This window comes from Corvus moneduloides, chromosome 22 (assembly GCF_009650955.1).
Source record: "Corvus moneduloides isolate bCorMon1 chromosome 22, bCorMon1.pri, whole genome shotgun sequence".
NCBI classification, from domain to species: Eukaryota; Metazoa; Chordata; class Aves; order Passeriformes; family Corvidae; genus Corvus; species Corvus moneduloides.
Genome location: NC_045497.1, coordinates 7283077 through 7309339, shown reverse-complemented (window position 1 = coordinate 7309339; position 26263 = coordinate 7283077). Strand labels below are relative to the sequence as shown.

The 26263-nt window shown below is 58.4% G+C and overlaps 3 protein-coding genes across 5 annotated transcripts; 1 reads left to right on the top strand and 2 right to left on the bottom strand.

Moving 5' to 3' along the window:
- Nucleotides 1–502: 502 nt before the first annotated feature.
- Nucleotides 503–1938, bottom strand: SVBP (small vasohibin binding protein). Of its 2 annotated transcripts, none has more exons than XM_032131788.1 (3): nucleotides 1668–1938; nucleotides 771–892; nucleotides 503–691 (listed from the first exon to the last, which is right to left on the bottom strand). In XM_032131788.1, the coding sequence occupies exons 1-3, from the start codon at nucleotides 1921–1923 to the stop codon at nucleotides 605–607; spliced, it is 465 nt and encodes a 154-aa protein (XP_031987679.1). In that variant the 5' UTR covers nucleotides 1924–1938; the 3' UTR covers nucleotides 503–604. The 2 variants fall into 2 exon arrangements, with proteins under 2 accessions (XP_031987679.1, XP_031987680.1); XM_032131789.1 differs by lacking the exon at nucleotides 1668–1938 and adding an exon at nucleotides 1567–1589.
- An 893-nt stretch (nucleotides 1939–2831) lies between these two features.
- On the bottom strand, nucleotides 2832–9489 carry LOC116454788 (E3 ubiquitin-protein ligase TRIM62). The gene is made up of 6 exons (XM_032131785.1): nucleotides 9308–9489; nucleotides 7258–7674; nucleotides 6141–6236; nucleotides 4928–5184; nucleotides 4744–4859; nucleotides 2832–3552 (listed from the first exon to the last, which is right to left on the bottom strand). Exons 2-6 carry the CDS (start codon nucleotides 7663–7665, stop codon nucleotides 3002–3004), a joined length of 1428 nt encoding a protein of 475 aa, XP_031987676.1. The 5' UTR covers nucleotides 7666–7674; nucleotides 9308–9489; the 3' UTR covers nucleotides 2832–3001.
- Nucleotides 9490–16375: 6886 nt separating this feature from the next.
- Nucleotides 16376–26179, top strand: ZNF362 (zinc finger protein 362). Of its 2 annotated transcripts, none has more exons than XM_032131765.1 (10): nucleotides 16376–16864; nucleotides 17242–17268; nucleotides 17379–17463; nucleotides 22457–22520; nucleotides 22654–22900; nucleotides 23009–23330; nucleotides 23462–23652; nucleotides 24441–24519; nucleotides 24595–24753; nucleotides 24828–24934. In XM_032131765.1, the coding sequence occupies exons 1-10, from the start codon at nucleotides 16804–16806 to the stop codon at nucleotides 24838–24840; spliced, it is 1248 nt and encodes a 415-aa protein (XP_031987656.1). In that variant the 5' UTR covers nucleotides 16376–16803; the 3' UTR covers nucleotides 24841–24934. The 2 variants fall into 2 exon arrangements, with proteins under 2 accessions (XP_031987656.1, XP_031987655.1); XM_032131764.1 differs by having other exon boundaries at nucleotides 16379–16864; nucleotides 23428–23652; nucleotides 24828–26179.
- Nucleotides 26180–26263: the final 84 nt, after the last annotated feature.

Genomic DNA, 26263 nt, shown 5'->3' with positions numbered 1-26263 from the left:
ATGCTGATCAAACTTCCAGAGGGTTTTGGACACGGGATTCACTGGGAACAGTTTGGAATTTGCCACTTAACCCGTGGCTGCAGGGAAATACCATCCCAAATGTGGTTTACTTTCACCCCCTCACTGCGTCATTGCTGGGGCAGGGAAGGGGGGAAGCAGGATTTGATCCAAAGTCTCTGGAAAGCCGGAGGCTGCCGGACAGCAGCGGCTGGAGCACGCAGGGTGTGGGTGGAGGAAGGAAGCGAAGGTCAAACCTGGTGCTGGAGAAACACTCAGGATCCCCAGGGAGGCTCCAGCAGCAGGAGCAGCTGCGAGATGTGGCTCCTGCTGTGTCCCCCCGGGACAAATCCCAGCTCCGGGAGGGCAGGACCCTTCCCCGCAGCAGGGAATGTCGGGACGGGGCCATGGCTGGAGCTGGCACCCGGCACCGCAGCTGCTCTGGCCCCGGCCCTGCCCCGGCCTCCCCCACGCCGTTCTCACCCGGAGCAAGCAGGAGCCGTGAGACAGAGAACCAGCACAGATTTTATTGATATAAAAAGAGCGATTTGATAATAAATACCGGGGGATTAGAAAAGAAGGGGGGGGGAGGGCGGGGGCCGGGCTATCATTCCCCGGATCCCTGCATCTGCTTGCAGAAGGAGTCGAACTGCTGCTGCTCCAGCTCCGTCATCACCCGGTTCAGGGCGTAGATCTGGGATTGGGAAAGGGCAGATGGCAACGGGGGTTCGGCCAGGGCTGGGCCGTGTCCCTCCCCATTCCCGCCTTCCCACCTCCGCCCGCTGCCGCTGCTTCAGCTCCTGCTGCGCCGACCTCTGCTTGGCCTTCTCCAGGCGAGCCGCCGGCTCCCGCGGCTTCGGCCGCTCCTTGCGCGCCCCCGCGCCCGCATCCATGGCTGCGGCACGGGGGAGTCAACCCGGGGCCCCCGGCCCACCCACGCAGGCCCCCCGGACAACCGAGGGTCACACGGGGTGCCCCAACAGCATCCTGACCCTCACAGGGGACTCCCCCCACATCCATCCTGGGCCCGACAGGTGACCCCCAAACGCATTCTGAGCCTTACAGGTGACCCCTAAATGCATCCTAAACCCTACAGAAGGCCCCGCCCCCAATCCCAGCCTGAGCCTCAACGGAGACGCCCCCCCCCCCCCGCCAAACCCATCCTGACTCCCAAATCCATCCTGAGCCTCTCAGGTGCCGCCACACCCCCACAGACAGGGAGTCCCACAGGGCCCCCCAAGGCTTCCTCCCGTCACCTCCCATTCCCCAGCTCCCTCAGCGGCCCCATCTCCCCACCCCCTATCGGCCCCAGAGCACCCCCAACCCCACAGACACCCCTGTCCTAAAGCCCCCTAACCTCCTCTCCATCCTCACAGCCCCCCCTGCACCCCACTGCCCATAGAGACCACCGTCCCAAGCCCCCCAGGCCCCTCAAAGCCCTCTCCATCTCCCCAGCCCCCCATAAACCCCACCACACTCAGCGCCCCACAAGGCGCCCCTCATGCCTCACAGCCTCCCCCACACCCACAGGCACCCCACTCCCACAACTCCGAGCGCTCAGTGCCTCACAAGATCCTTCCCAGGCCCACAGTGGCGCCTCAGCCCCCTCCAGTGCCCCGGTGCCCCCTCACTCTCCCAGCCCCCCGCTGCCCCCCCGCACTCCCCGGTACCGGCGGGGCTGTGCCCGGAGCAAGATGGCGGCGAACCGCTTCCGCCACTCGGCGCTCGATTACCCGCCCTGAGCGCACGCGCGGAGCCCACGGGCAGGCTGCCACAGCGCCGCCTGGCGGGCGGGCGGGGACCGGGGCCGCTCCCGGTGTCCCCCCCGTGCCGCTCCCGGTGGCCCCCGGTGCCGCTCCCGCTGTCCCCCCGGTGCCGCACTTGTCTCTCACTGCCCAGCGCTGCTGTGTCCCACCCCCGATACATCACCCCCCACACAGCCCGCCCTGATATATCACCCCCCTACCTATCCCTCCTCTAAGTAGCCCACCCCTATATATCACCATATACAGCTCACCCCTATGTATCTCCCCCATTGTACCATACTCCTGACACAGCCCGGGCCCTAAACATCACCCCATATATCACTCTACTGTACAACCCACCCCTGTGTATCATGGCCCCACATAGCTCACCCACTAGACATCTCCCTCCATATACCACACCCCCTACATAGCCCCCCTCTACAGATCACAGCCCCATACAGACCAGCCCCTACATACAACCCCCATATACCGAATCCTATACAGTGCAGTCCCTACACATTACAACCCCCATACACCATATCCCTGTACAGCCCACCCCAACACATCACACCCCCTGTACAGAGCACTGCCTGTGTATCATACCCCCTGCACACGGCACCCCCTCTGTATCACCTCCTGTATACAGCCCACTCTCCATATACCAGACCCTCTGTACAGCCCACCCTACACAGCTCAGCTCCTCCTGTACATTCCAATACACAGAGTGTCCCCTCCATGGACATACGGAGCCCTGCCCATGCTTGGGGACACCGTGGCACAGCCCGGCCCGGCACAGCACACATTGGCATGGCACACCAGGCCACGGTGCTGTACGTGTGGCACCCATGCCACAGTACGTGTCCCGTGGCATGGTGACCGCCGGCATGGTGTGACACCCACGGTACCCCCTGGCACGGTGAGAGACCTCTGCCATGGTACAGCCCACCATGGCACAGTGCCATAGACCAGGGCACAACGGCCCCAGCACAGTGTGGCACCCCTAGCACAGTGACAGACCCCTGCTGTGGCACCCCACGGTGCCCCCAGCCCATCCCAGCACCCCCACCCTGGGGCTCTTCACCACCCAGCCCCTTCTCTCCAAATCCTTTATTGCCGTATCCCAGCCCCCCGCACTGGGATTCCCTGGAAGCACAGGACCGAGAGAAGCGGGCGGAATGCCAGATCCTGCCCAGCACCAAGACCAGTTCCTGGAGCGGGAAAACACCCGTCAGGGTGGGGGGACACCCCAAAACCCCCTGTTAGATGCGGACAGTGTTGATCCGCAGCGGCTGGACGTTCTTCCCATTGGCATGGCTCTGCCCAGGACTAAAATACGAGCACAGCTTCCCGGGAAACCTCTCCCGGAAGGTGTAGAGCCAGGACATGTCATCGGCGTTGTAGAAGATGAGGAGCCCCTTGTCATAGTCCAGGAAGACGCCCACCTTCTCCAGCTTGCCCTTGACGTTGAGCCGTGTCCAGGGCTCGGTGCAGGCGCTGTACTGGTTCCCGTCATGCATCACGATGCAGTAGAACCCGCGGCTCGGCTGGATCTGGATGCTGCCCTTGCGGGTCACAGCCTCATGGGCCAGGCCGATCATCCACTGGGTTTTTTCGGACACCACCACCTCCCAGTAGTGCACCCCAGCGCCGAAGGCCTCGGCGCCCAGCACCGACACCTCCACATCGAAGCGCCGGGGCGAGTCCTGCAGCGGCTGCGGGTGCAGGTTGCCGTAGGCCACGATGGTGCAGTCGTCTGACAGGATGAGGCGGTGGTGGGCAGTGCCGGGGTCCAGCGTCAGCGCTGCTGGCACTGGGACACAGCAGGGATAGGGGGAAAGTCACCGGGGTGGCCCTGTCCCCATCCCTCACTGGGGTGTCCTGTCCTCATCCTCATCCCTAGGTCAGTGATGGCCCTGTCCTTGTCCTCACCAGCGCGTCCCTGCCCCTCATCAGTGACGTCCCCATCCCTTGGCACTGCATCCCCTTCCCTCACTGGTGTGTCCCCGTCCCTCACTGGTGATGTTCCCATCCCCTTCTCTCACCAGTGTCCTCATCCTCACTCCTTGCCAGTGATGTCCCTACCATTGCTCTCATCAGTGGGTCCCTGTCCCTCACTGGCGACGGTCCCATCCCCTTCCCTCCCTGCCGCTCATCACTGATGTCACTGTCCCCAGGCAGCAGCAACCCCTTTCCTCAAAAGTCATGGCCCCATCCCATCCCTCTCTGGTGTGTTCATCCTCATCCCTTGCCAGTGATGTCCCCATCCCTGGCCAGTGACATCCCCTTCTCTCACAACTGTTCTCTCCATGCCCATCCCTCACCGGTGTGTCCTCACTCCTCACTGGTAATGTTCCTAGTCCTACCCCTCACCAGTGTGTCTCTGTCCTTCAATGGTGATGTCTCCAATCCCATTCCTTGTCAGTGATGTCCCTATCCTTCACCAGTGTGTCCTTGTCACTCACTGGTGATATCCTCATTCTTCACTAGTGTATCCCAAACCCTTGCCAATATGTTCCCATCCCTCAGCGATGATGTCCCTGTCCCCATCCCTCACCAGTGCCGCCCTATCCCTCACTGGTGATGTCACCATCCCCTGCCTGTGACAAAATTCCTGTTCTTATATCCCTACTGGTGTGTCCATGCCCCTTATCAGGGATGTCCCCATCCCTTACTGGTGTGTCCTTAACCCTCACCAGTGATGTCCCCATCCCTGTCCCTTTCCAGAGTGTTCCCATCCCTCACTGGTGTGTTCCCATCCCCATCCCTTGCCTGTGATGTCCCTACCCCTCATCGGTGATGTCCCTGTCCCTCAGAGATGGCCACGTCCCTGTCCCTTACTGGTGATGTCCCTATCCCTCGTTGGTGATGTCCCTGTCCCCATCTCTTGCTGGTGATGCCTCCAACCCTGTCCCTCACCAGTGTGCCCCCATCCCTCACTGGTGTGTCCCTGTCCCTGATGACCTCCCCATCGCCCGCCACTCCCCCGTCCCTGTGTCCTCACCGGGATGGATGTCCTGGAAGAGGGATTTCCAGATGGTGTACTGCAGTGGGCCCATGTACTTGGAGGTGGGGAAGTCCTCGTAAGTCAGGTTGGTCTCATGGATCTTCCCCTTCAGCCTGCGGAGAACACACAGTGCCGAGGTGGGGGTGACACCAGGGACCCCGCCGTCCCCGCTGCCACCCACCTCTCGGAGAGGGACGCCACGCCGGCCAGGAAGACGTGTTTGTCCGCCTCGGCCAGGCGCTCCTTCAGGATCTGGGTGCCCTCCTGGACCTTGCGGAGCTGCTGGCTGTAGCGCTGGATCTTGTGCTCGATGTCGCTGAGCGTCCGCGCCGTGTCGGCCTCCAGCTCCTCCAGCATCGCCTTCTGCCGCTCCCGCAGCAGCCGGTGCAGCCGCTCGAATGCCTCCCCGATCGTCGCCCGCAGGCTCTTGGCTGAGGACTTGGGGTGCAACGGGGGGTTAGGAGCACCCAAAGCTCTGCTGGTCACTCTGTGAGTTCCTTAATCCCCAAATAAGTATCTAAAAGGGCATCAGATCAGGGAATTCTGGGGGCTACAAGGGTGGATTTGATCTTGCATCCTTAAAAAATGGACTGAAAGGATCCTAGAAGAACCACCCAAAGAGCCTTCTGAAGAACCCTAAGAGAACCTCCCCAAAAAAACCTAAAAGAACGCTAAAAAAACCTCTCAAAGAACCTTTCAAAGAACCCTAAAAGAACCCCCCCAAGAGCCCTAAAATAACCCTAAAAGAACCTCCTGAAGAACCTAAAAGAACCTCCCAAAGACCCTTCCAAAGGACCCTAAAAGAATCTCCAAAAGAACCCCGAAAAAACCTCTCAAAAAACTTTAAAGAGCTCTTAAAGAACCTTTAAAGAGACTCTCTAAAAACCCTAAACCTCTCCCTAAAAACCTCTAATAAACTCTAAAACCCCTCAAATGACACCTTTAAAACCCCCTAAAAAAAACCCCAAGAAACCAACCTAAACTAAAAAAAAAAGAACCTAAAATAACCCCTAAAAACCTCTAGACCTTAAAACACCCAGTCGCTGGTGGGGATGGGGAGAAAATTGAACCTTGCTGGATACTGAACCCCTAAGTGAGGAGATAATTAATTAAATTAATTTAAAAAGTAAATCAAAGCAGTACTGCAGGAAATTACAGAGGGGTGAGCAGCCCCATGGAGGGATTTTGGGGTACCACAGAAGTAAAAAATGGGGCAAATCCATGAAATTGTGGAATTTGGAGTGTTTGGAAGTTCCAAAACCAGGCTGGTAAGGGTCAGGATTGGGGTCATCGGGGTGGCAATGGGGTTGACCCCAATTCTGCTTTGGGGGACTGTGAAGGGCTGGGGAAAAATAGGGGGTCCCCAGGGGTGACAGTGGTGTCCCCACATGTACCTTGGTCTCGGCCAGCTGCTTCTTGAGGAGCTGCAGGGCTTCCGTGTGGCCACGCTCACTCTCCTGCAGCCCCTGGAGCTGCTCCTTCAGCTCCCGCTGGGGACAGGGAGGGAAAATCCATGAACAGGGCATTTGGGGAAAAAAGGGGTGCCACAAGGAGCTTTCCCGCCCGAACCAACCATGGGGTTATGGGGCTGTGGGATGGCCAGGCCGGGAATGGTCCCTGTGGAATGAGGGTCCTGCCTGGGGTAGGCGGTAGCAGGGCCTGGATTAGAAGGTCCTGCTTGGGGGACAGCTCAGCAGAGCCATGGGGTGGTTTGAGGGTTCCTAAGGACTCCCAGGGGGGATGGAGAAGGGGGATCCCAGGGGGGCAGCAGCAGCAGCAGCAGAAGTGTGGATGGATGGATGGAGGGATGGATGGAGGGATGGATGGAGGGATGGATGGAGGGATGGATGGAGGGATGGATGGACAGGAGGAGGGCATGGGGCTGACCCCAAGGCAGACAAAAGGGCTGTGGGGACAGACAGATGGGAGGAAGGCATGGAGCTGACCCCAATGGGGACAGGAGGGGTGAGCGACAGACAGACAGGAGGGAGCCGTGGGACTGACTCCAACAGGGAAAAGGAGTGCAGAGAAACACAGGGTGCAGGGACACACGGACAAGAGGAAGTCACAGGACTAACCCCTGTGGGGACAGGAGGGGTGCAGAGACAGACAGATTGATGGGGAAAGGCATGGGACTGACCCCACAGGGAAAAGAAGAGGTGCAGGGACAGACAGGAAAATGGCAGAGGGATGACCCCCACAGGGACAGGAGGGCTGTTGGGACAGACAGACCAGAGGAAGCCATGGGACTGACCCCTTTGAACCTCCATGGGGACAGGAGGGGTGCAGGGACAGACAGAATGACAGGATGCAGGCACAGGGCTGACCCTGAGAGGGAAAAGAAGGGGTGCAGGGACAGACAGATAGGAGGAAGCCACAGGACTGACCCCCACGGGCTCAGGATGGGTGCAGGGACAAAAGAGATGGGCACTACCACAGAAGCAAGAGGGACCAGCTGGACACAGCAGCCCCAAGGAGCCACTCGGGGTAGGGAATCCCATGGGGACCCACCTGCAGCTCCTCGAAGGCGTCGTCCACGTTGGTGACCTGGTGCTGCTCGTGCACGGCCGGCTCATCACAGAAGAAGCAGACGACGGCGCGGTCGGTGAGGCAGAAGAGCTTCACCTTCTCGTGGTCCTTGCAGGGGAAGGGGCTGCGCTGGGCGCCCAGGATGGCATCCAGGGGGAAGGCGCTGTAGCGCTCCACGATGTTGGCCAGCTTCAGGCTGGGGGCCAGCGTGGGCTCAGGGAAGGTGCGGCGGCACTCGGGGCAGTCGCGGGTGCCCTGCGGCTCCTGGCGCACCCAGTGCTCGGTGATGCAGCGGCGGCAGAAGTAGTGCTCGCAGCCCAGCCCCACCGGGTCCTGGTAGATGCTCAGGCAGATGGAGCACAGCAGCTCGTCCTTGAGGCTGCACGCCATGGCTGGGGGCTGGGGAGAGGGGCACGGGGTCAAGGGGGCTGGGGATAGGGGCACGGGGCTGGGGGGGCTGGGGAAGAGGGTCACGGGGTCAGGGAGGGCTGGGGAGAGGGGCATGGGGTGAGGAGGAGAGGGTGAATGGGGGATTGTGGGGAGGGGGACCGTGGGAGGACAGGGTGAGTGGGGGGCTTGGGATGATGGGGAGAGTGTGAATAGGGGGCTTTGGGTGGCGGGGAGAGGATGAACAGGGAGATTAAAGGGGGAAAGGCTAAAAGAGGAGCTTGGGGTAGGGGAAGGTTGTGGAAGGAGAGGGTGACTGGAGGGCTTGGGGAGGAGGAGAGAGCAAATGAGGAGGCCTGAGTGGGGAGAGGATAAAGGGGGAGCTTGGGGTGAGGGGGGATATTGTGAGAGGAGAGGGTGAATGAGGGAGCTTCAGAGGGGAGAGGGTAAAAGGGGGGCTTGGGGTAGGAGCAGTTGTGGGGGAGAGGGTGAATGGGGGGGTTGAGGCGGGAACCTAAGGGGGGCTTAGGATGGGGGGAGGTTGAAGGTGGCGAGGGTGAGTAGAGGCCTTGGGATGAGGGTGAGAGGGTGAATGGGGGCTTGGGAGGGTGAGTGGAGGGCTGGGGGTGGGGGGAGGTTGGGGGGGAAGTTGTGGGGCGAGAGGGTGAATGAGGGTTTGGGATGGGGGGAATTAAGGGTGAGAGGGTGAGTGGGGGCTTGAAGCAGGGGGTTGAGAGGGTGACTGGGGGATTGATGGGGAGGGGGTGAATGGGGGTGCTCGGGGTGGGGAGGAGTGGGGGGAGTAGGGGTGAGGATGATAATGAGGGGATGGGGGTCAGGTGGGAATGGGGACTGAGGGGATTGTAATGGGGGGCAAGGTGGGGGTTGGGATGCAATGGAGGGGCTGGAGGGGCTGCAGTGGGGGGAAATGGGAGTGTCAGGAGGCAATGGGGGGCTGGGGGATTTACAAAGAGGGGGAATAGGGGGGTCAGGATGCAATTAGGGGTGCTGGGAGGGTCGCACTGGGCGGAATGGCAGGATCAAGCCACAATAGGGGAATAGGGGGTTGCAATGGGGGACTAAACTCCAATGGGGGGGTCAGAATTCAATGGGGGGAACGGGAGCATCAGGATGTAGTGGGGCGGATTTGGGATAAAGGTGATCAGAGCAACACTGGGAGGGGACACAATAGGGTTGCAACAGGTGTGAGGCTGGGGGTGAATCAGATACAGGGGATACAGAATGGTCTGACGGGGAACTGGGGGTACCAGTGATATTGGGGAGGTGGGGCCGAGGCTGCATCAGCCTGGCTGAGGCTGAATGGTGGGAGGCAGGGATGGGGCTGAATTAGGGGCACAAGGGTGGGTGGGGCTGAGGCTGGATATGGGGAGTCGGGACTGAGGCTGGATTTGAGGGGGTAGGGTTCAGGCTGGATTTGGGGGCCGTGGGTGAGGCTGGACTTGGAGGGGTCGGGACTGAGGCCAGATTTGGGGGGATCGGGGCTGGGGCTGCCGGCGGCTGTACCGGGGCCCCGGGTTTGAGCCCGTCCCCCCCCCGCTCCCGGCAGGACCCCGGTTCGAGACCGGTCCCCGCCAACCCCCATCCGATACCGCCCCGCGTCTCCCTCAGCCGCCGGTGCCCTCACCCAGCCGGTGCCCGGTGCTGTTCTGGTGCCGTGCCCCGTTCCCAGTGCCGGTGGGGTTCGCGCTGTCGGTGCCGGTGAGGTTCGCGCTCCCGCCGCCACCTCAAGAGCGGCCCCGCCGCGACGGGCCGGGGGTGGGCGAGCAGGAGGGGGCGCGGCCGCGCGGCACTTCCTGCCCGCCCTCCCCGCGCCCACAGTGGGCCCGCCCCCACCCCATTGTCCCCCGCGCGGCGCGGCCTCACCGGCGCGTACCATCGCCCGCGCGCGGGGGGGCTGTTAAAGGGGCCACGGCCTCGCCAGCCTTGTCCCATCCGTCTGTCCGGACAGCCGGGCACTGACCCTTTCCCATCCTGACCTCAGGCCCTTTTTCTGTCCCTGTCTGTCCCGCCGTCCATTCCTTTCTCCTCCATCCAGCCATCTCACTGTCCAGCCCTTTGTCCATCCATCTTTCTGTCCCTCTGTCCTCCCATCTCTCCGTCTGTCTGTCTATCCTCTGTCCGTCCATCCATTTGTCCATCTGTCTTTCTGTCCCTCTGTCCTCCCATCTCTCCATCTGTCTGTCTGTCCTCTGTCCATCCATCCTTCCACCCATCTCTCGGTCCGCTGTCCAACCTTCTCCCCTTCTAGACCTTAATCTCTCTAGCCATCCATTTGTCTGTCCTGTCTCTCTGTCCATCCCTCTGTCCCTCCGTCCATCCCTCCACATCTGCTTGTTACCCTGTCCACCCATCTCCCCATCCAGTCCTTAATACCTTCATCTGTCCATTTGTCCATCCCCCGGACTCTCATCTCTTCACCCATCCATCCATCCATCCATCCATCCATCCATCCATCCATCCATCCCTTGCTCTCTCATCCCGTACATTTCCCTTGTCCAGCCCTTAATCCCTCTGTCTCTCCATTTGTTTATCCATCCTGTCTATCCTTCCTTCCCCTGTACTCCCACGCCTCCATCCTTCTCTTCATCCTGGTTTTCTGCACCCATCAGTGACCAGAGCCACATGACCCCACAGGTGACACTGACAAACCCATTGTTGAGAAAACACCACTTTCCCCCCAAAACTACCGATTTAGCCAAAATCACAGAGAGGAGTTTTGGGTGCCAGGCACCTCCTGTGTCATTATGATGCCTGCCATCATGATCCACAGTCAGGACCAGCTAGGACCAGTGGCAGCACTCATAACGAGGTGTCCACCCCCTGGGATCCCCAGGGATCCTTTGCTCCCGCCTTGAGGGACCAGAGAGACAAAGGAGGAACCCCTGGGGTGGGGGTAAGGAGAGCTGGAGGATGGAGGGGGCAGTGGGGAAGGGGACACAGTTCCTGAGGGAAAGTTGAGCTGCATGTTTGGGAAGAGGCATGACTGTCTGGCCAGGAGCCAACAGGAGCAAACTCCTTGGCTTTCACCGCTGGATCACCCCACTCCCACTGCTGACACCCCCTTTCCTCCCCCCAAACTCAGGTACACCCCATCTCCCAGCTATCCCCATCTCCTTCCAGGGAATAACCACCCGCTCTGTTCCTCTTCCTGCTAGGCCCCAAAAGCTTGGAAACAGCTAAAAAAAAATAACAAGCCCACATGGATTTGTTTTTTTTTCCTGCTTGCTTTCCTGCTTTAGGAATTCAGGTCATGTCTCCCCTCTGGGACCCTCTGGGGACTGAGGAACGACTGGAATGATATCAAATAACCATGGAAAGAAGGAAAAATCCTTTTTTCACCCCAGATCCAGATTCAGGGCTAGGGGATCCCATCCCATGTAGTTAATGGGTTCTTTAATTGTATCCTAAGCATTTGGCTGAAATTTCCAGGAATTTGGGGCAATGGAGAGCATCATCCCACTGGAGCCTGTGGCGCTCAGCCAGCACTGCCAACACTCATCCCGGCAGATCATTGGGCAACGAAGGGAAACCACAGGGTGGTTTGGGCAAACAGGGAAATTAATCCCAGTTAATTAGTAAATTGGCTTTGTTACCTCCTGGTAAACCCTGTGTGAGCGGGGGGGGGGGGGCTCCACCATGCCTTGATTCCTGATCTTTTTATGGGATACACAGCCCTTCCCTGCTGCGGTTCCAGCAGGCTGGAGGATTCCACGATGTGGCGAGAAGTGTGGGTGATCCGGCAAAGCCGGCGGGCAGGGAAAACCTGTCTCCTCCCCACGTGTGCTGCGTGTGCCGGGAATGCTGGCGGGAAGGGAGGGAGGCCCCGAGGAGCCGCAGTGCTGGAATGTTCCCCCTCGCCGCTGGCGGGATGGGCACGCCGGGACATGCCCGCTCGGCTCTTGGCATGTGTGTTTCCATCCTGGCATGGCTCTTCCCCTTGCTGGAATGCCGGGAGCATCCCGCCTGCTCCTGGAGCACACCATCCCACTGGGGTTAATCCCAACTTTGTTTATGGACCCCCTTCCGAAGGAGGATCCCACACTCCTCCATAGAGGAGGCAGGAAGCTGCCCCACACCATGTCTCATCTCCGCAGTGCTTTGCAAACAGTAACTAATTAATCCTAATTAACTCGTTACCTAATTAGAGCCCAAGGGCTCTCCCCTTTGCAGGGACAGGGGAAATTCTGGCACCTCAGGGGATTTTTTTTCCAGCATTTACTAAGCACCCCAAAACCTCCATGTTTGCTTCACACCAGCATCAGACAGTGCCCTTTGTACTCCCCACTGCTGCCAATCCAAGGAGAAAAACCTACTTTTTGGGGTTGCTAATGCCAAGAAGCCTGGAATGAAGATTTTCACTCATCTGGATAGCTGACACTAGGAACACTGGCATCCCCCATGCCTGGTGTGCCCACCCATCCCAGGGGAGCCCACTCTGGTAGGTGCTTTCAACCATTTTTTACGGAAAACAAGGGATATTTGGGGAAGGAAAGAAGTGGGTGGGTGGGATGAAGGTGTTTCCCAAGGAATTCCCTTCCAAGTGTGCCATGATCCAGGACAGAGGCTTTGGAACACTGGAAAAGTTCGTGGGGATCCCAGTGTCACCACTCAGGGACCACATTTCTCACTGGAAAATCCCAGTTTGCCATCCATAAAAATCTCCTTTTCTCTGCTGAGTCAACTGGAGGTCCTGGATGGATCTGGCTTCCTGGTGCTGCTGGAATGGGAAGGATCTGCTGCTTTGCACAGGTCTAACAGCCCCATGGCTTTGCTGAAACCCTGTGGTGGTGATTCCGGCATGATTTCCCTCCAGTCCTGCCTTCCGTTCCTTTTAATCGCGGTTGGATCTATCCCGGGAGCAAAACCAGCCTTGGAATCATATTTTTTCAGCAGGCAAGAGCTAATTTCCTTCATTTTCCAGCCCGGGATGGAGCTGGGCATGGGTTTTGTTGTTTTTTTTTTTCCCCTGCATACCAACCACCTTCCCAGGAAAGGGGCCCCTTTCCCACACCCAAGATTAATCCACCCAAAGTAGGGTCAGAAAAAAAGCCCGGAGTGTCACTTATCCCAGCCAGTCCCAACAAGGAAAATCCCAGGAGATGTTCACCAATCCTTGGTGGACCCCACAAGCTCAGCAGTGACCCACACCGTCTCCTCCCAATGCAGATTTGGGATTGGTTAACTCCACTACCCCCCGCAAAAAAATCAGAAAATGCCTAAATTGGTGCCAAGGTTTAAAACCACTGGTTTCTTAATCACAGGGGGAAAAAATCCCACAGCAGAAGTGAAAGCCCCGATGGAAATTAACCCAGCCAGCGGGAACTCGGACGTTAGAACAACTCGGAAAGCTCCGGGGGGATCCAGGCTCTCCCGGTGTTCCATTTTGGGGTGACGCTGATGCTGGGTGGCAACTTCTGGGTGTCAACATCCAAAAATCAGATAAAAAGGGAGTTTTGGAGCTGCTGGCTCAGGTTCTTGGTTGAGTCATGGATAATTAATGGATCTGGGGACCTTCCAGGATGGGCAAGTGCTGGGTGATGGGGGATCCCAGATGGAGGGCTGACGGAGCAGTGAGAATGTGGGGAGGGCCAGGGACAGGCCCAGAGGTCCCCACAGGGGATGGTGCCTCCATCCCAGCTCCATTGCTGTGGCCAGGACCTGTTCCAGGGGCTTCCGACGCCCCGGGTAGCTGCAGAGTGATGTCCACTCTGTGGTGGAGACCTCTTGGGTGCCCATCCCATCCCTTCCCATTTTCCCACCTCTCTTGGAGGTGCCATTTCCTTTCAGGATATCCCTCTTCTCTCCATCCTCCTCTGACAGAACATTTTGGGAAAACATGAAAAAGATCCCTAATTTTGTGGTTTTTTTAAAAAACAATTTTTAAAGTGGAAACTCGGAAGCTCCACGGGTCATTCCCCTGAACCTAGGAAAAGGAGGAGGGGAATTGGTGGGATTTGCCCCTGCTTTTCATTCCCCTTTGGGTGGTGTCTGTGGATTTGGGGGGCTGCAAGAGACCCACAGAGGAGCTGGGGGGACTCCGAGATCAGGGGGATAACCTGAGAGGGGCTGGAGACCCCCTGGGAAATGGGGGGATCCTCAGGGGGGTGAGGAGGTACAAGAAGGACTGGGGGTGTCCCTGAGGGGGCTGTGGAGTCTCACAAAGGGGCTGAGGGTGTCAGAGGCAGAGAGAGGGGCTGAGGGGAACTGGGGGGAAAACTGAGGGGAACTGGGGGGCTGAGGAGATTTGGGGGGCTAAGGGAGTTCAGTGGGGTTAAGGAGAACTGGGGGGGGGCTGAGAAAAACCAAGGGGGCTGAAGAGACTCAGGAGTTCTGAGGAGCTTTGTGTGGGTTGAGGGGAAATGGAGGGGTGACAGCTTGGGGGGGGCTGAGAGGAATTGGGAGCATGAGGGGCTTTTGGAGGGGGCTGAGGGGAATTGGGTGAAAGAGTTTTAGGGGAGGGGAGGAGACCTGGAGGGGGCTGAGCGAACTGGGGTTCTGTGGAGATTTTGGGGGGTCTGAGCAGATTTTGAGGAGTCTTAAGAGATTTGTGGGGCCTGAGGAGATTTTGGGGTGGTCTGAGGAGATTTGGGGAGGTGGGGACATTGAGGAGTCCTGGAGGTGCTGAGGGAACTGGGGGATGAGGAGATTTAGGGGGGTTGGAGGAGGATGAGGAGAATGGACCAAACTGAAGGGATCTGGAGGATCAGAGGAGATTTGGGGGGATCTGAGTGGAACTGAGGTCTGGGGGATCTGGGGGCTTGAAGATCTTTGGGTGGGCTAAGAGGAACTGGGGGGCTGAGGAGATTTGGAGGCACTAAGGAGATTTTGGGGGGTTCTGAGGAGATTTGGGGAGGTGAGGACACTGAGAGGTCCTGGAGGCAGTGAGGGAACTAGGGGGTTGAGGTTTGAGGGATCTGAGACTTGGCAGGGTCAGAGAACTGAGGGGATCCAGGGCTTTGAGAACTTTGTGTGGGCTGAGGGGAAATGGGTCTCTGTGGAGATTTTGGGGGTACTGAGGTGAACTAAATGGGCTGAGATTTGAGTGGGCTGAGGAGATTTGAGGGTACTGTGGAAATTTGTGCGGGCTGGTGATACTGAGGGAGCGGGGCAGGCTGAGAACTGATGGGATCTGCAGGGTGAGGAGACCTGTGGCAGCTGAGGGAACCAGAGGGGCTGAGGAGATTTGGGGGCCTGAGGGAACCAGGGAGCCTTGTCAGGGCTGAGGGGGTTTGGGGTGCTGAGGAGGTTTGGGGGGTAAGGAGGTTTGGGGAGCCCTGCCGGGGCCGAGGGGACCGGCGAACTGAGGAGGTTTTGGAGGCTGAGGGAACTGAGGAGCCCTGATGGGGCTGAGGAGGTCTGGGGGGCTGTGGACACTGAGGAGCCCTCCCGAGCCTGAGGGAACCAGGGGCTGGGGAGATTTGGGAGGCTGAGAACACTGAGGAAGCTTGGGGGACCAAGGGGGCTTGAGAGGCTGCGGACAGTGGGGAGCCCTCCCGGGGCTGAGGGAACCGGGGACTGCGGAGGTTTGGGGAGCCCTGACGGGGCTGCGGGAAACGGGCAGCTGAGGGGGCTTGGGGGCCAGACGGGGTCTGGGGGGCCAAGAAGGCTTGCGGGGCTGCGGACACCGGGGAGTCCTCCGGGGGCTGAGGGAACCGGGAGCTGCGCAGCTTTGGGGCGCTCTCCTGGGGCTGCGGCGGTTTCGGGGGCTGCGGGCCCCGGGGAGCCCCTTCGGGCCGGGGTGCCCCAGCCCAGCCCGTCCCTGGGCGGGCGGTGGCGGCGGCGGGGCCGGGCGGGCCGGGGGCGGGGGCGGCGGCGGGGGGGCGGCGCGGGGCTCCATCTTCCTCCGTGCGGCGGAGCCGGCGGGACGGCGGGGCACCATGGCTGTCGGTATAGGAAGTGTCTTTTTTTTTTTACCTTCCCCCCCTCGCTTTATTTTTTTTTTATATCCCTCATCCCTCCCTTTCCACCCCCCCCCTTCCCCTCTCCAAAACACCTCAAAACCCCCCGAAACCCCCCTCACCCCGGGGGCGAGCGGGGAAGGGGGGGCCTTCAGACACTCCCCCCCCACCCCCGCGCTGCTTTTTATTCATTTTTCATCTAAATCAATTAAAAAAAAAAATTTCCCTCCTTTTTTCCCCCTCACCCCCCCCTTCCCCCTCCCCTCAGCCCTGCAGAACATGGCGTCCCCGTCCTAGCGTTTTAAAAATAAGCCGGGGCTGCCATTTTTGTTTGCCTTTTGTCTGCGAATTTTAATAAAAACGTCTGAGAATGTGGGAGAGGCGGCGGATGGAGGGGGGGTGGGGGGAGCACCCAGCCGGGCCACCCCCCCTTCCCCAAACCCCCCCCTTCCATCCCCATCCCCCGGCCTTTTTGTCTGGCAAACCTCCCCCCCCCCGCAAATCCCCTCCCAGGTTGAGGATTTCAACTTCACTTAACCAACTTCGCCTTTTTCCACCTCTTTTTTTCATTATTATCATCATTATTCCATCACCCCCCTCTCCAAGCAGGAAGAAGAAGGAAAAGAGGGAGAAAAAAGGGGGGAAAGGGGGGGGAGGACATCGAGGAAAATACCCATTTACCAGGATTTTCCCTTTTTCTCTCCCTCTGGATGGTCTAATGGAAAAGTTAATTGCAGCCGAACGTACCTATTTTTGTGGATGTTGCATGTTTGGGGGGGGGGGGGGGTTTGCTTTTTTTTATGCATTCATGGTTTTTTTCTGACTTTTTTTGCTTACAGGGGGTGGCAGAAGCAGCACAGGGGCTGAATATTATCATTACCATCATCATAATCACCCTTATTATAATTTTCACCATTTTAATTCCTTTTCTCCTTCCTCTTTTCCTCCTTTTCCTCGCTGTTTTCTGCATTAACTGGTTTTGTCTAGAAAAGTGGTCTCGCTGGCTGGAAGGTCTAATGGAGGGGGGAGATATTTTTTTCATGGCGTTTTTGGCAGGAATGCGGCAGCTTTAGCGAGGGACCCAAATTTCCGTGGCCGTGTCCCAGAGGTCTGTCTGTCCCTCTCCAACATATATTTAGCCATATACTATTTATACATCCATAATCTCCCAGCCACGTCGGGGGGCCTGGGGGGGGAGCTTAGAGCCGGTGTGGCCACAGTGATGGATTTGAACCCAGGAATGATGAATTTTGATGATTTTGATTTCTTTTTCTTCCTTCAAGGTTGGAGGATGCTCCTTGTTGGGTTATTTTTTCCCCCCAAGCCTGCGGTCCTTCGGATAGCAGCTGGGTTTTTTAATGCAGGGAGGATGGAGCGGGTGAAAGCGGCTTCGAGCCTGAGGCCTTTGAGATTATAAAGTGATATTTTAGCAGAGAGGTAAAAAAGTTTTTTAAGTCCCTCACGGCGTGCGATTTGCCGAGAGGCGGAGGGTCCAGGGCGAGGGGATGGATTTCACCCCAATTTTCCAGCCAGCTCCCCATCCCTCAGCTTTCCCAACAGCTTGGGGGTGAACGGGGCTATAAAAAAAACCCACTTTTTTTTTTTATTTTTTTTCCTTTTTTTTTTTTTTTTTTTTTTGTTGTTTTCTCTCTATTTTCAGGCAAAACCCCACGTTCCCACGGGTCGGGTAGGTCGGAGCCGCTTCGCTTTTGTTCCTCCGCTGTGGGATCTCGCGCGCCGGGGGCTGGCGGGGGGTTCGGGGTGTGTGAAGTTGTCCTCCTCCTTGTCCCCCCGTAGAAAAACGCCCCACGTGCAGCACCCGGTCTCAGCTAGAGCTGGAGATGGACGCGGATAAGGGGAAGCAACGCCAGTACTCGCAGAGGTGGGCATGATGGCTGGATTGAGGGGATCACTGGGAAAAAAAAAAAACCCTGCTTTTATACATTTACATCTTAAAATAGCGTCTAGCTTAATGATGTGCATGCATGTAATTGTGTGTGTGCTGATAAAAATAATGTATGTATGCACACCAGAATCCAGGTATTATGTACCGATATAGATATTTATATATAAGCGGGGGCATGGTGTTTTTTTGGGGTATTTGGGGGGTGTGAGGGACTCCCTACCTGCCCCCTCCGCAGGGAGGGGACCCCACTCCCAGCATATGTGTGACCCCTTGATATTTCCCTTTTAAGAAATGTGCCTTAATATGCATAAAATAATAATGTTCACCCTCAACCCCCCCACCTTCTGCTTGTTCCCTTAAAAATGTGGATTTTCGGTCATTGGGCGCGATGTCATGACAAGTGCATGTTGGATCCGGTGCGCTCGCTCCCTCCTCAGGGCGATCCCCTGCCCGTGCCTCGGTTTCCCTGCGTGCTGTCACACATGGGTGACCCCCCCCCCGTGCTGCTGGGGGTGGGCATTTGCCCCCAGGCTGGTTTGCGGTGCTGCCTTTGCCTTGCAGGGTGCCTGGCTGGTCTCTCTTGGGGGATGGGTGTGTTTGGGGTCTGGGGGAGCAGGACCCCCCCAGGCTGGGGAGTGGCATGTTTTGTGGGGCACGTGTGCCCTGCATCTGGTGCGTCACCCTGTGGGCTGTGGGTCTCCCTGTGGGCTGTCCCTGTGTCTCCTCTTCTGGGTCACAGGACCCGAACTGTGGATTTGGGGTCACCCTGCCTTGGCCCCCGTCTTTTGGGAGCATTGCCACCCTGGTCCCCCCTTCACCCCTGATCTGGGGACCCCGCGGGGATCTCCAGCGTGGCTTTGCGTCCCCTCCCGCTTGCCACTGGTGCTTGGCTCCTCACCCTGCCCCGCGCACCCCTTTTCCTGCACGGGGACCCTCCGTCCAGGCTGGGGGCTCATTTTGGGTTGATTTTGCTGGAAATGCAGAAGGAGAAGCCCCAGCCCAGGGCCCTTCGGGGGGCGGAAGCCGGGGGTTTAATTGGTTCCATCTTGGGTGAATTCTTGTGGTGTGCGGGCCACCCCCTCCCCGAGCCACAGGGGGCTCGCCCGGCGTTCCTGTTTCCCAGCCGTGCCTGCCTTCTGCCCCTCTGCTTTGGGGTGAATCCTGCCCGGATGAGGACAGTCTGGGCAGGGAGGGATGCACATTCCCCCAGGATGGTGCTAGATGCCGATTCCCACCCTGGTGGCTTTGGGACGCAGGTTTTGTGGATGGGCACTTGCTATCCCTCCAAAACTCCTCCTGCTCCAGGTGAACCCCAGGGAAACCTGTTCTTAAGAGGGGACGGGGGCCGTGGCCTTGTGTCTTGGGGGGGGAAACTGAGGCATGGTGCAAGGCAGAGCTGGGTTCCCTGGCCCAGGGACATGCCCAGGCCAGCGTCACCATCCCTGGTCTGGCCTGTGTCGGGAAGGACGTGCTGGGATTTGGGTGGGGGAAGGCGCAGGGGACATCCATCCCTGCGCTTGGTTCTTGCCCACCGCGCCGTCTCTGGCCGCCGCCGGCTTTCCTGCACTCGCCGCTTGGCACGGGGGGGTGGGAGCTCTGCCCTGATGCTCTTGCTGGGATACTTGGGGACGCCAAACTTGGTGTCTCGCTTGGTCGAGGACATGTTTAGCCACCAAGTGCTGCTCTGGTTACCCCAAATCCCTCCCCTCACCTCCCAGACCCCCCACTTTCCGGCTGTACCAGGTCGGTGGTCGCTCACCGGTCCCTGGGAGCTGCCCCTTTTCTCTCGGCGGTGCCGTGAAAAGAAATCTCTTGTTTCTTTTTATTTCAGCGAAGGCGAGACAGAGAGGGCTGCCAAGGTAGAGGCGTTCCCTAGAGAACTGTAGCTTGACTTAGCGGCAGTTGGGTAGGAAGTTGGAAGGCTCTAGTGAGCTCGTGCCCACCCGTGCCATCATCTACCTCCCATCAATCTGGAGCCTCAGCGACACGTCTCCCCAGGCAGCTGCGCCCACCTGGCTCCAGAGGCCACCCTGTGAGTACCAACCACCGCCGACCCCTTGGCCCCGGCACCGCCGCCCCCTCGCTGCCGCCGCCCCCGCTCTCCCCTCGCCACCCCCAGCCCTGGCTTGCTGGCTTCTCCTGCTCTTTTCTCCCTGTGGGTGTGGAGGCGAGGAGGCTTTTGGTCTCTTTTTAGGGTGCTGCTGCTTCCCCCTGTGGCCTGGTTGAGCGGTGATGCCGGGTACCGCGCTGTTCTGGGGGATTTGGGGTTCAGCCCATGGTTTTGGGGCTCTGTGCATCTTCCTGCTTGCTCTTCCCACATCCCTCTCCTCTGGCTGGGCTGCTTGGGTCTCCACCATGCTTGGGCACCCACCTTGTCCCTGGGGATAACCTTCGGCACCCCTCGGCACCCAAATCTGGTGCCTGCAGAGGATGTCAGGGGCTCTTCCTGCCATGGTTTGGACCACAGGACCCCACGCCACTGGAGATGTTACCCAAGGGGAGTTTCCCGTGCCCAGACAAAAACTGGGGGGGCACAGAGAGCCCTACCAGCCCCCTGTGCCCTGCAGAGCCGGGGGGAGACGCGCCGCAGCATTCCCTACCCTTCATAATTTCCATTTTAATGGATTTTCTTTTTTTTCCACCTTTGCTGCATGTCAGCTTCCATTTTTCATAGTTAGTTGAGAATAGAGAAAAAGGGAGTTTTTATATATATATATATTTTTTTTTTTTTCCATCTGCTTTCTTCCCTCTCCCACTCTGTTCCCCAGCCCCAGAGAAGGGGACGCCGCTCCCGACGAAACACCGCACAATTCGTAAAATTAAATCGGGACAGGAACAGGGATTTTTAGAATTATTTTGGCAACGCCGACCATTTCTTCCCTCTTGTTCATCCAGCTCTGAGTGTGGTGGTTTTACAAATAATTTCTCATTTCTTTAGTAAGCCCTCCTCGGGTGGGGGTGGGGAAACACGTGATATTTATGCTTTTCTCCCCAAAATACCCTTTGTGCCTTTCCAGCCCCCTCCAGCTTTGCAGGAAGGATCCTGGGACTGGTGTAGGGGTTGGTGCCGTGTTCCGGTGATGGTTCGGGGGCCACGCTGGTGGTTTTGATCCGTCTGGGTGCTGCTGCTGGCTCCATTGGAGCCCGGTGTGCTATCGGGACAGGGAGAGGGATGGACAGATGGATGGATGGGAAGGACAGAGGTCACGGGGCACCTGCTGAGATGGGGGAGCAGCTCCAAAAAACCCTTTTCTAATCATAGCTCCGGTTTCCTGTTTTCCCACGGCTGCTCCAGGGTGGGGGATCGCAGCCGGGGTGCTTGATCGTGCCGAGGGGACTCAGAGCCCTCCTGCCTGAGCTCCTGCTCCCTGCCTGCCTCCATCACAGGGGGCTCCCTGCTGCCAGCTCTGCTTTTGTCCCTGGTTCCCAGTGTCCAGCCCCTCATGTTGGCACCGGCGTCCCTCATCCCGTGCCCATCAGCCCAAGGGATCTTATATATGTGTGTATATATATACACACACACACACACACACGTAGCCAGTGGGTAAATGCACGCCGTGGGCGGCCTGTGGGTACGTATATAATTACACAGAATAGCTGGCAGTGGCTGCGTCCGTGCATGGGAAGGTGCATTTAACATCCCCAGTGAATTCCTGTTTTGTGGCACGCAGAGGGACTTTGCCTCTGCCCATGCCATTGGGATCCGGCCCTGCTCTCACTTCAAAACCCTGAAATTCGGTGCTTGAGCAGCCGGGAGGTGACCTGGAGTGGTTCAAGACTGGGAAGGGGAATTCCCGAAGCCGATGTCTGGGTGGTGTCCTGGACAGGCTGTGGCATTGAGGTCTGCCATGGGAAATTGCTCCCATTCCTCGATACCCTGGAACACACCTCGTCCTGTGCCAGGCTGCTCTGTAGCGCAAGGGGCAGGTGGTTCCTTCCTCCCCAGAATGGGGATGGTCCATCCCACAACTTCTTCAGGCTGGGGTAGCTGTTGGGATGCTACATTCTGGTGGGACCAGGATCCCCTTTCTCTGTGTGCTGCCCACCTGCCACTGGGGAGCTCAGGGTGTGTTTGAAACCTGGGGCAGTGAGTGTGAGGAGGAAGAGGAGGAAGGCTCATCGCCCCCAAATCCTGCCACCCCCAAAGCTTTTGGGGATGCACTTTGCTGGAGGCATCGCTCTAGTTTCTCCTGGAATCCTGGCCATGGCCTGGTTTATTTTGGAGCCAGAACTCCTGGGGGCCCCCTCCCATACATCCTATCGGGGTTCCATAGATGCTTACCCTCATGCCCCCATAATGGGATTTGCCAGGATGGTGATGCCTGGTCATGCTGGGCCGTTCTGCTGGGATCATCTTCTTGCTGCCCCATTCCAGCTGTTTCCCATTACCCAAAGATGGATTTAGAATTAATTTCCCCAGTGCCTTTAAGCATCTCCATAAATCTCCCAGCCCTGCTGATTCCTGAACCCTGCTGAGCCGCTCCTGGGTGTCACAGGAGCTTCACTTGGCTTTGGAGGCGTATTTTGGGGGGGATTCAGCTGGGATTGGGGTTGGGTTCGATTTGCTGCTGTGCTTGCCCTCTCCCATGGCAGCGTCCCATCCACCTCTAATCCCTCCTGGATGGGAGAAATACTTCCAGAGCTTGGGAGATTTGGGGGTTTTCCCCAAATTTCAGCTTCCTCCTTTTCCAAATTGTGTCCTAGCACACTCACCAGTGTTTTGTGGTCTTGGGAGGCAGGCAGGTGCTTTGTGTCCCCCTAATCCTACAGGAGTTTTCATCTGGGAAGATGCTTGGGGGATTCCCCAGCCCTGCCCCCCCCCCCCCCCCACCTGCTCCCTGCCTTTGCTCAGAGTCTGGGTCTTGCTTTTTGGGGGAATGATGGTTGGTTTTGGGGGTTTGAGGTGGAAGGGCAGGGGGGGCCGTGTGGCAGCCAGTGATGCTCCATAACCACCCCCCTCTCTCCCCAGGATGGCGGAGCCTCGCTTCAACAACCCCTACTTCTGGCCGCCCCCCCCCGCCATGCCCAGCCAGGTAGGACCCCTGCACTGGGATTTTGGGAGGAGGGAGGATGAATGGATGTGGAGAACACCAAGGGGGAGGCTGGGGGTCCCGAGGGTCCTGGTTCCTCTGCCCTCACCCACCTCTCTGCCTTCTCCCCCCTCAGCTGGACAACCTGGTCCTGATCAACAAAATCAAGGAGCAGTTGATGGCGGAGAAGATCCGCCCCCCGCACCTGCCCCCCACCTCGGTGGCCTCCCAGCAGCCCCTCCTGGTGCCCCCGTCGCCCGCCGAGAGCAGCCAGTCCATCATGTCCCTGCCAAAGCTGCAGCAGGTGCCGGGGCTGCACCCCCAGGCCGTGCCCCAGCCCGACGTGGCCCTGCATGCCCGGCCAGCCACCAGCACCGTCACAGGTACCGTGACAGGTCCTGCCACAGGTACCGCTGCTGGTCCCGCCAGTCTGGGGGCAGAGGGGGATGTGGGTCCCCTCAGAACTAATACTCTGTCATGCTGCCCGCTAGGGTTGGGGCTGGCGTCCCGCGCACCGGCCGTCAGCACCTCGGAGTCCAGCCCGGGAACGGGGACCACCACGCCCTCGACCCCCACCTCCACCAGCCAGAGCCGCCTCATCGCCTCCTCACCCACCCTAATCTCAGGAATCACCAGCCCCCCCCTCCTCGACTCCATCAAGACAATCCAGGGCCATGGCTTGCTGGGAGCACCCAAGGCTGAGCGGGGCCGCAAAAAGATCAAGGCGGAAAATCCTTCGGGGCCGCCGGTGCTGGTGGTGCCCTACCCCATCCTGGCCTCAGGAGAGACGGCCAAAGAGGGGAAGACATACAGGTAGGCACACCCCCGCCCACTGTGGGGGCCGGGGCGATGGCGGGGAGCCCCCCCACCCCAGCCCGGTCCCTGCGGGGTTCTCCCCCACACCCTCCAGGTGTAAGGTCTGCCCCTTGACGTTCTTCACCAAGTCGGAGATGCAGATCCACTCCAAGTCACACACAGAGGCCAAGCCCCACAAGTGCCCCCACTGCTCCAAGTCCTTCGCCAACGCCTCCTACCTGGCCCAGCACCTGCGCATCCACCTGGGCGTCAAACCCTACCACTGCTCCTACTGCGAGAAGTCCTTCCGCCAGCTGTCCCACCTCCAGCAGCACACCCGGTGAGGGCCCCGCCCAGGGGCTGGGGACACTTGTTCCCACTGGCCAGGGAGGGGGACAGGCGGGCACCCCACACCCACCATCTCTCCTGACATCCTTTATGGCCCTGCTCTGCTTGTTGGTCCTGCTGCCGTCTTCATCCCCTTCATCATCATCCCCCATCATCTCCAGCACCTTCACAGGCTCCACCACACTCATCACTCCCACGATGCTCATCCATTCCCCCCACACTGGATGTCCCCATTGCCTTTATCATCCCCGCCACACCGTCCATCCCCTCCACGCTCATCATTTTCAGCACGTCCATGGGCTCCACCACGCTCATCATCACCACCCACAGCCTTCATTGTCCCCCACCTTCGTAGTCTCCACTACTTCCATTGTCTCCACCAGCTTCTTTCTGACCACATTTACCATCTCCATCACCTTTATTGCCTCCACCGTGCTCAGCCCTCCCCACTGTGCTTGTTCCCACCACTTTCTTCATCCCCACCGTGCCCCCATGCACCTGCCATCTTCAGTGACCCCACCGTGGTCATCTGTCCATGCAGGCCAGTCCATCTCCTCCACACTCATCATCCCAACCACCTTCACAGTCTCCAGCACTTCCATCCTCTCCCAACCCCCATCTCTCAGCCCCATGTCTCCCCCTTCTCCCCTGTCACCTCCTGGGGCACTGATGTCGCTGTGTCTATTGTGACCCTCCACTCCAATGTGACCCCGTGGGTGGGACCAGCACTGTCCCTGCTGGTGGAAGGGAGGTGACAATGACCCACGTGTGTGTCCCCAGAATCCACACCGGCGACAGACCCTACAAGTGCCCGCACCCTGGCTGCGAGAAGGCCTTCACCCAGCTCTCCAACCTCCAGGTCAGTGTGGGAGATCCCAGGGCAAGGGGGCACAGGGTCACCATAGTCCCCCCCTGACTCCCTGTGTCCCCCCAGTCCCACCAGCGCCAGCACAACAAGGACAAGCCCTACAAGTGCCCCAACTGCTACCGGGCGTACACGGACTCGGCCTCGCTGCAGATCCACCTGTCTGCACACGCCATCAAGCACGCCAAGGCCTATTGCTGCAGCATGTGTGGCCGTGCCTACACCTCGGTGAGCACTGGGGATGCCCCCAAACCTGCCCCCAGCTCCCCCGGGCCCCCGCTCACCCCTGTATCCCCCCACAGGAGACCTATCTGATGAAGCACATGTCCAAACACACGGTGGTGGAGCACCTGGTCAGCCAGCACTCGCCGCAGCGGACGGAGTCGCCCGGCATTCCCGTACGGATCTCCCTCATCTAGGTGGGGAGGGGGACAGGACCCCCCCAGCACGAGGAGGAGGAGGAGGAGGAGGAGGTTACCCCCAGCGCCGCGGGCCGTGCCCGGGCCGTGCTCCTGCCTGGTTCCCGCAGGTTTGGTGACATCCAAAGACGGTTTCAGAGCACTTTGAATCTCTGCGGTTTGGTTTCTTTGGGGGGGGTGCAGTAGGGGTGGGGGTATCCCCCCCCACCAGGCCCCACCTCCCCCATTTTTGGATACAAATATATATATATATATATATATTTATTGGCCTAGAACTTGGTGCTGCTAAAAACCAGAAATTCACCCCAAAAACGAACCGTGGATGGAGCAAAACGCAGCTGGGGGAGGGGGGAAATCCCACCCCCCCCCCCCCCACAGACTCTGGGCCCAAGCGCCTCCATTTGGGGTTGATTTTTAAATATTTTGGGGTTTTTTTGTGTTCTTTTGGGGTCGCTTTCAGGGGCGAAGCCGCGGGCAGAGCCGCGTCCCCCTGGGGCCAGACCCCCCATTCCGCAGCCCCAGTTTTGGGGGGTTCGGGGGTCCCCCTGCTTTGCCTTGTGCCTGCGTGTACATACCCCCTGTATAGAGCCGGGGGGGGCACTCCCCCCAAACTCATCTATATTCTGTACTTTTTGGTTCATTTTGGATATTAACTGTGTTATTTTTTATACACTTTTTAAGCCTTAACTCAGCGTTTCTTTGGGGTTTTTTGTTTTTTTTTCAGGGTGTTTTATTTACCTTTTATTAATTTTTAATCCCCCCTGTTATTTTTTACCCCCTCTATTATTTTTACCCCCCCATCCCCTTATTTTTTACCGCCCCATTATTTCCCCCCTCGATGTTGTACGATATCAATATTGTAACCTTTTTTGTCAGCATGTTAATACTGTGTAAATACGCCTCTTATACACTTAGCCCCTCCTTTTTTCTCCCCCTTCCCCCAAATTTTGGGGTTTTTTTATTTTCCTCGCTGCCCAGCCAGGCCAGGCCTCCCTAGGACTAGTTGGTACCTTATTAAAAAAGGGGAAAAAAAGGAAAAAAAAAAAAAAGAAAAGAGGAGAAAATGGACAAAAAGTTGCCTCCCTCCCTGTTGTTGCCACCCCCCCGTCCTGCATTGTGGTTCCTGGAGAAGCCAGGGGGGCCATGGCCTCAAAGTGTGGAAAAGGAGTGAAACCCCCCCAGCCCAGCCCCTTTCCAAAAAAAGAGAATAAAAGAGAACAAAAAAAGACCAAAACGGGAATGAATGAAACTGGGGGGTTGTGTTTGGGGGGGGAGGGGAAAGATGGGGGGAGGTGACTTCACTGTGGGGAGGTCTGGGG

What these genes read in the sequence shown, in the direction of transcription:
- ZNF362 (XM_032131764.1), top strand. Translation starts at nt 16,804, where the DNA reads ATGGATTTGAACCCAGGAATGATGAATTTTGATGATTTTGATTTCTTT. An exon ending in AGCCACCAGCACCGTCACAG is followed by an intron (nt 22,901 to 23,008) that starts GTACCGTGACAG and finishes GCTGCCCGCTAG; the next exon opens with GGTTGGGGCTGGCGTCCCGC. An exon ending in CCCAGCTCTCCAACCTCCAG is followed by an intron (nt 24,520 to 24,594) that starts GTCAGTGTGGGA and finishes GTGTCCCCCCAG; the next exon opens with TCCCACCAGCGCCAGCACAA.
- LOC116454788 (XM_032131785.1), bottom strand. Translation starts at nt 7,665, where the DNA reads ATGGCGTGCAGCCTCAAGGACGAGCTGCTGTGCTCCATCTGCCTGAGC. An exon ending in ACGCCTTCGAGGAGCTGCAG is followed by an intron (nt 6,237 to 7,257) that starts GTGGGTCCCCAT and finishes CCCTGTCCCCAG; the next exon opens with CGGGAGCTGAAGGAGCAGCT. An exon ending in GTGGCGTCCCTCTCCGAGAG is followed by an intron (nt 4,860 to 4,927) that starts GTGGGTGGCAGC and finishes TGTTCTCCGCAG; the next exon opens with GCTGAAGGGGAAGATCCATG.
- SVBP (XM_032131788.1), bottom strand. Translation starts at nt 1,923, where the DNA reads ATGTATCGGGGGTGGGACACAGCAGCGCTGGGCAGTGAGAGACAAGTG. An exon ending in CTCCGGGCACAGCCCCGCCG is followed by an intron (nt 893 to 1,667) that starts GTACCGGGGAGT and finishes CCCGTGCCGCAG; the next exon opens with CCATGGATGCGGGCGCGGGG. An exon ending in AGCAGCGGCAGCGGGCGGAG is followed by an intron (nt 692 to 770) that starts GTGGGAAGGCGG and finishes TCCCAATCCCAG; the next exon opens with ATCTACGCCCTGAACCGGGT.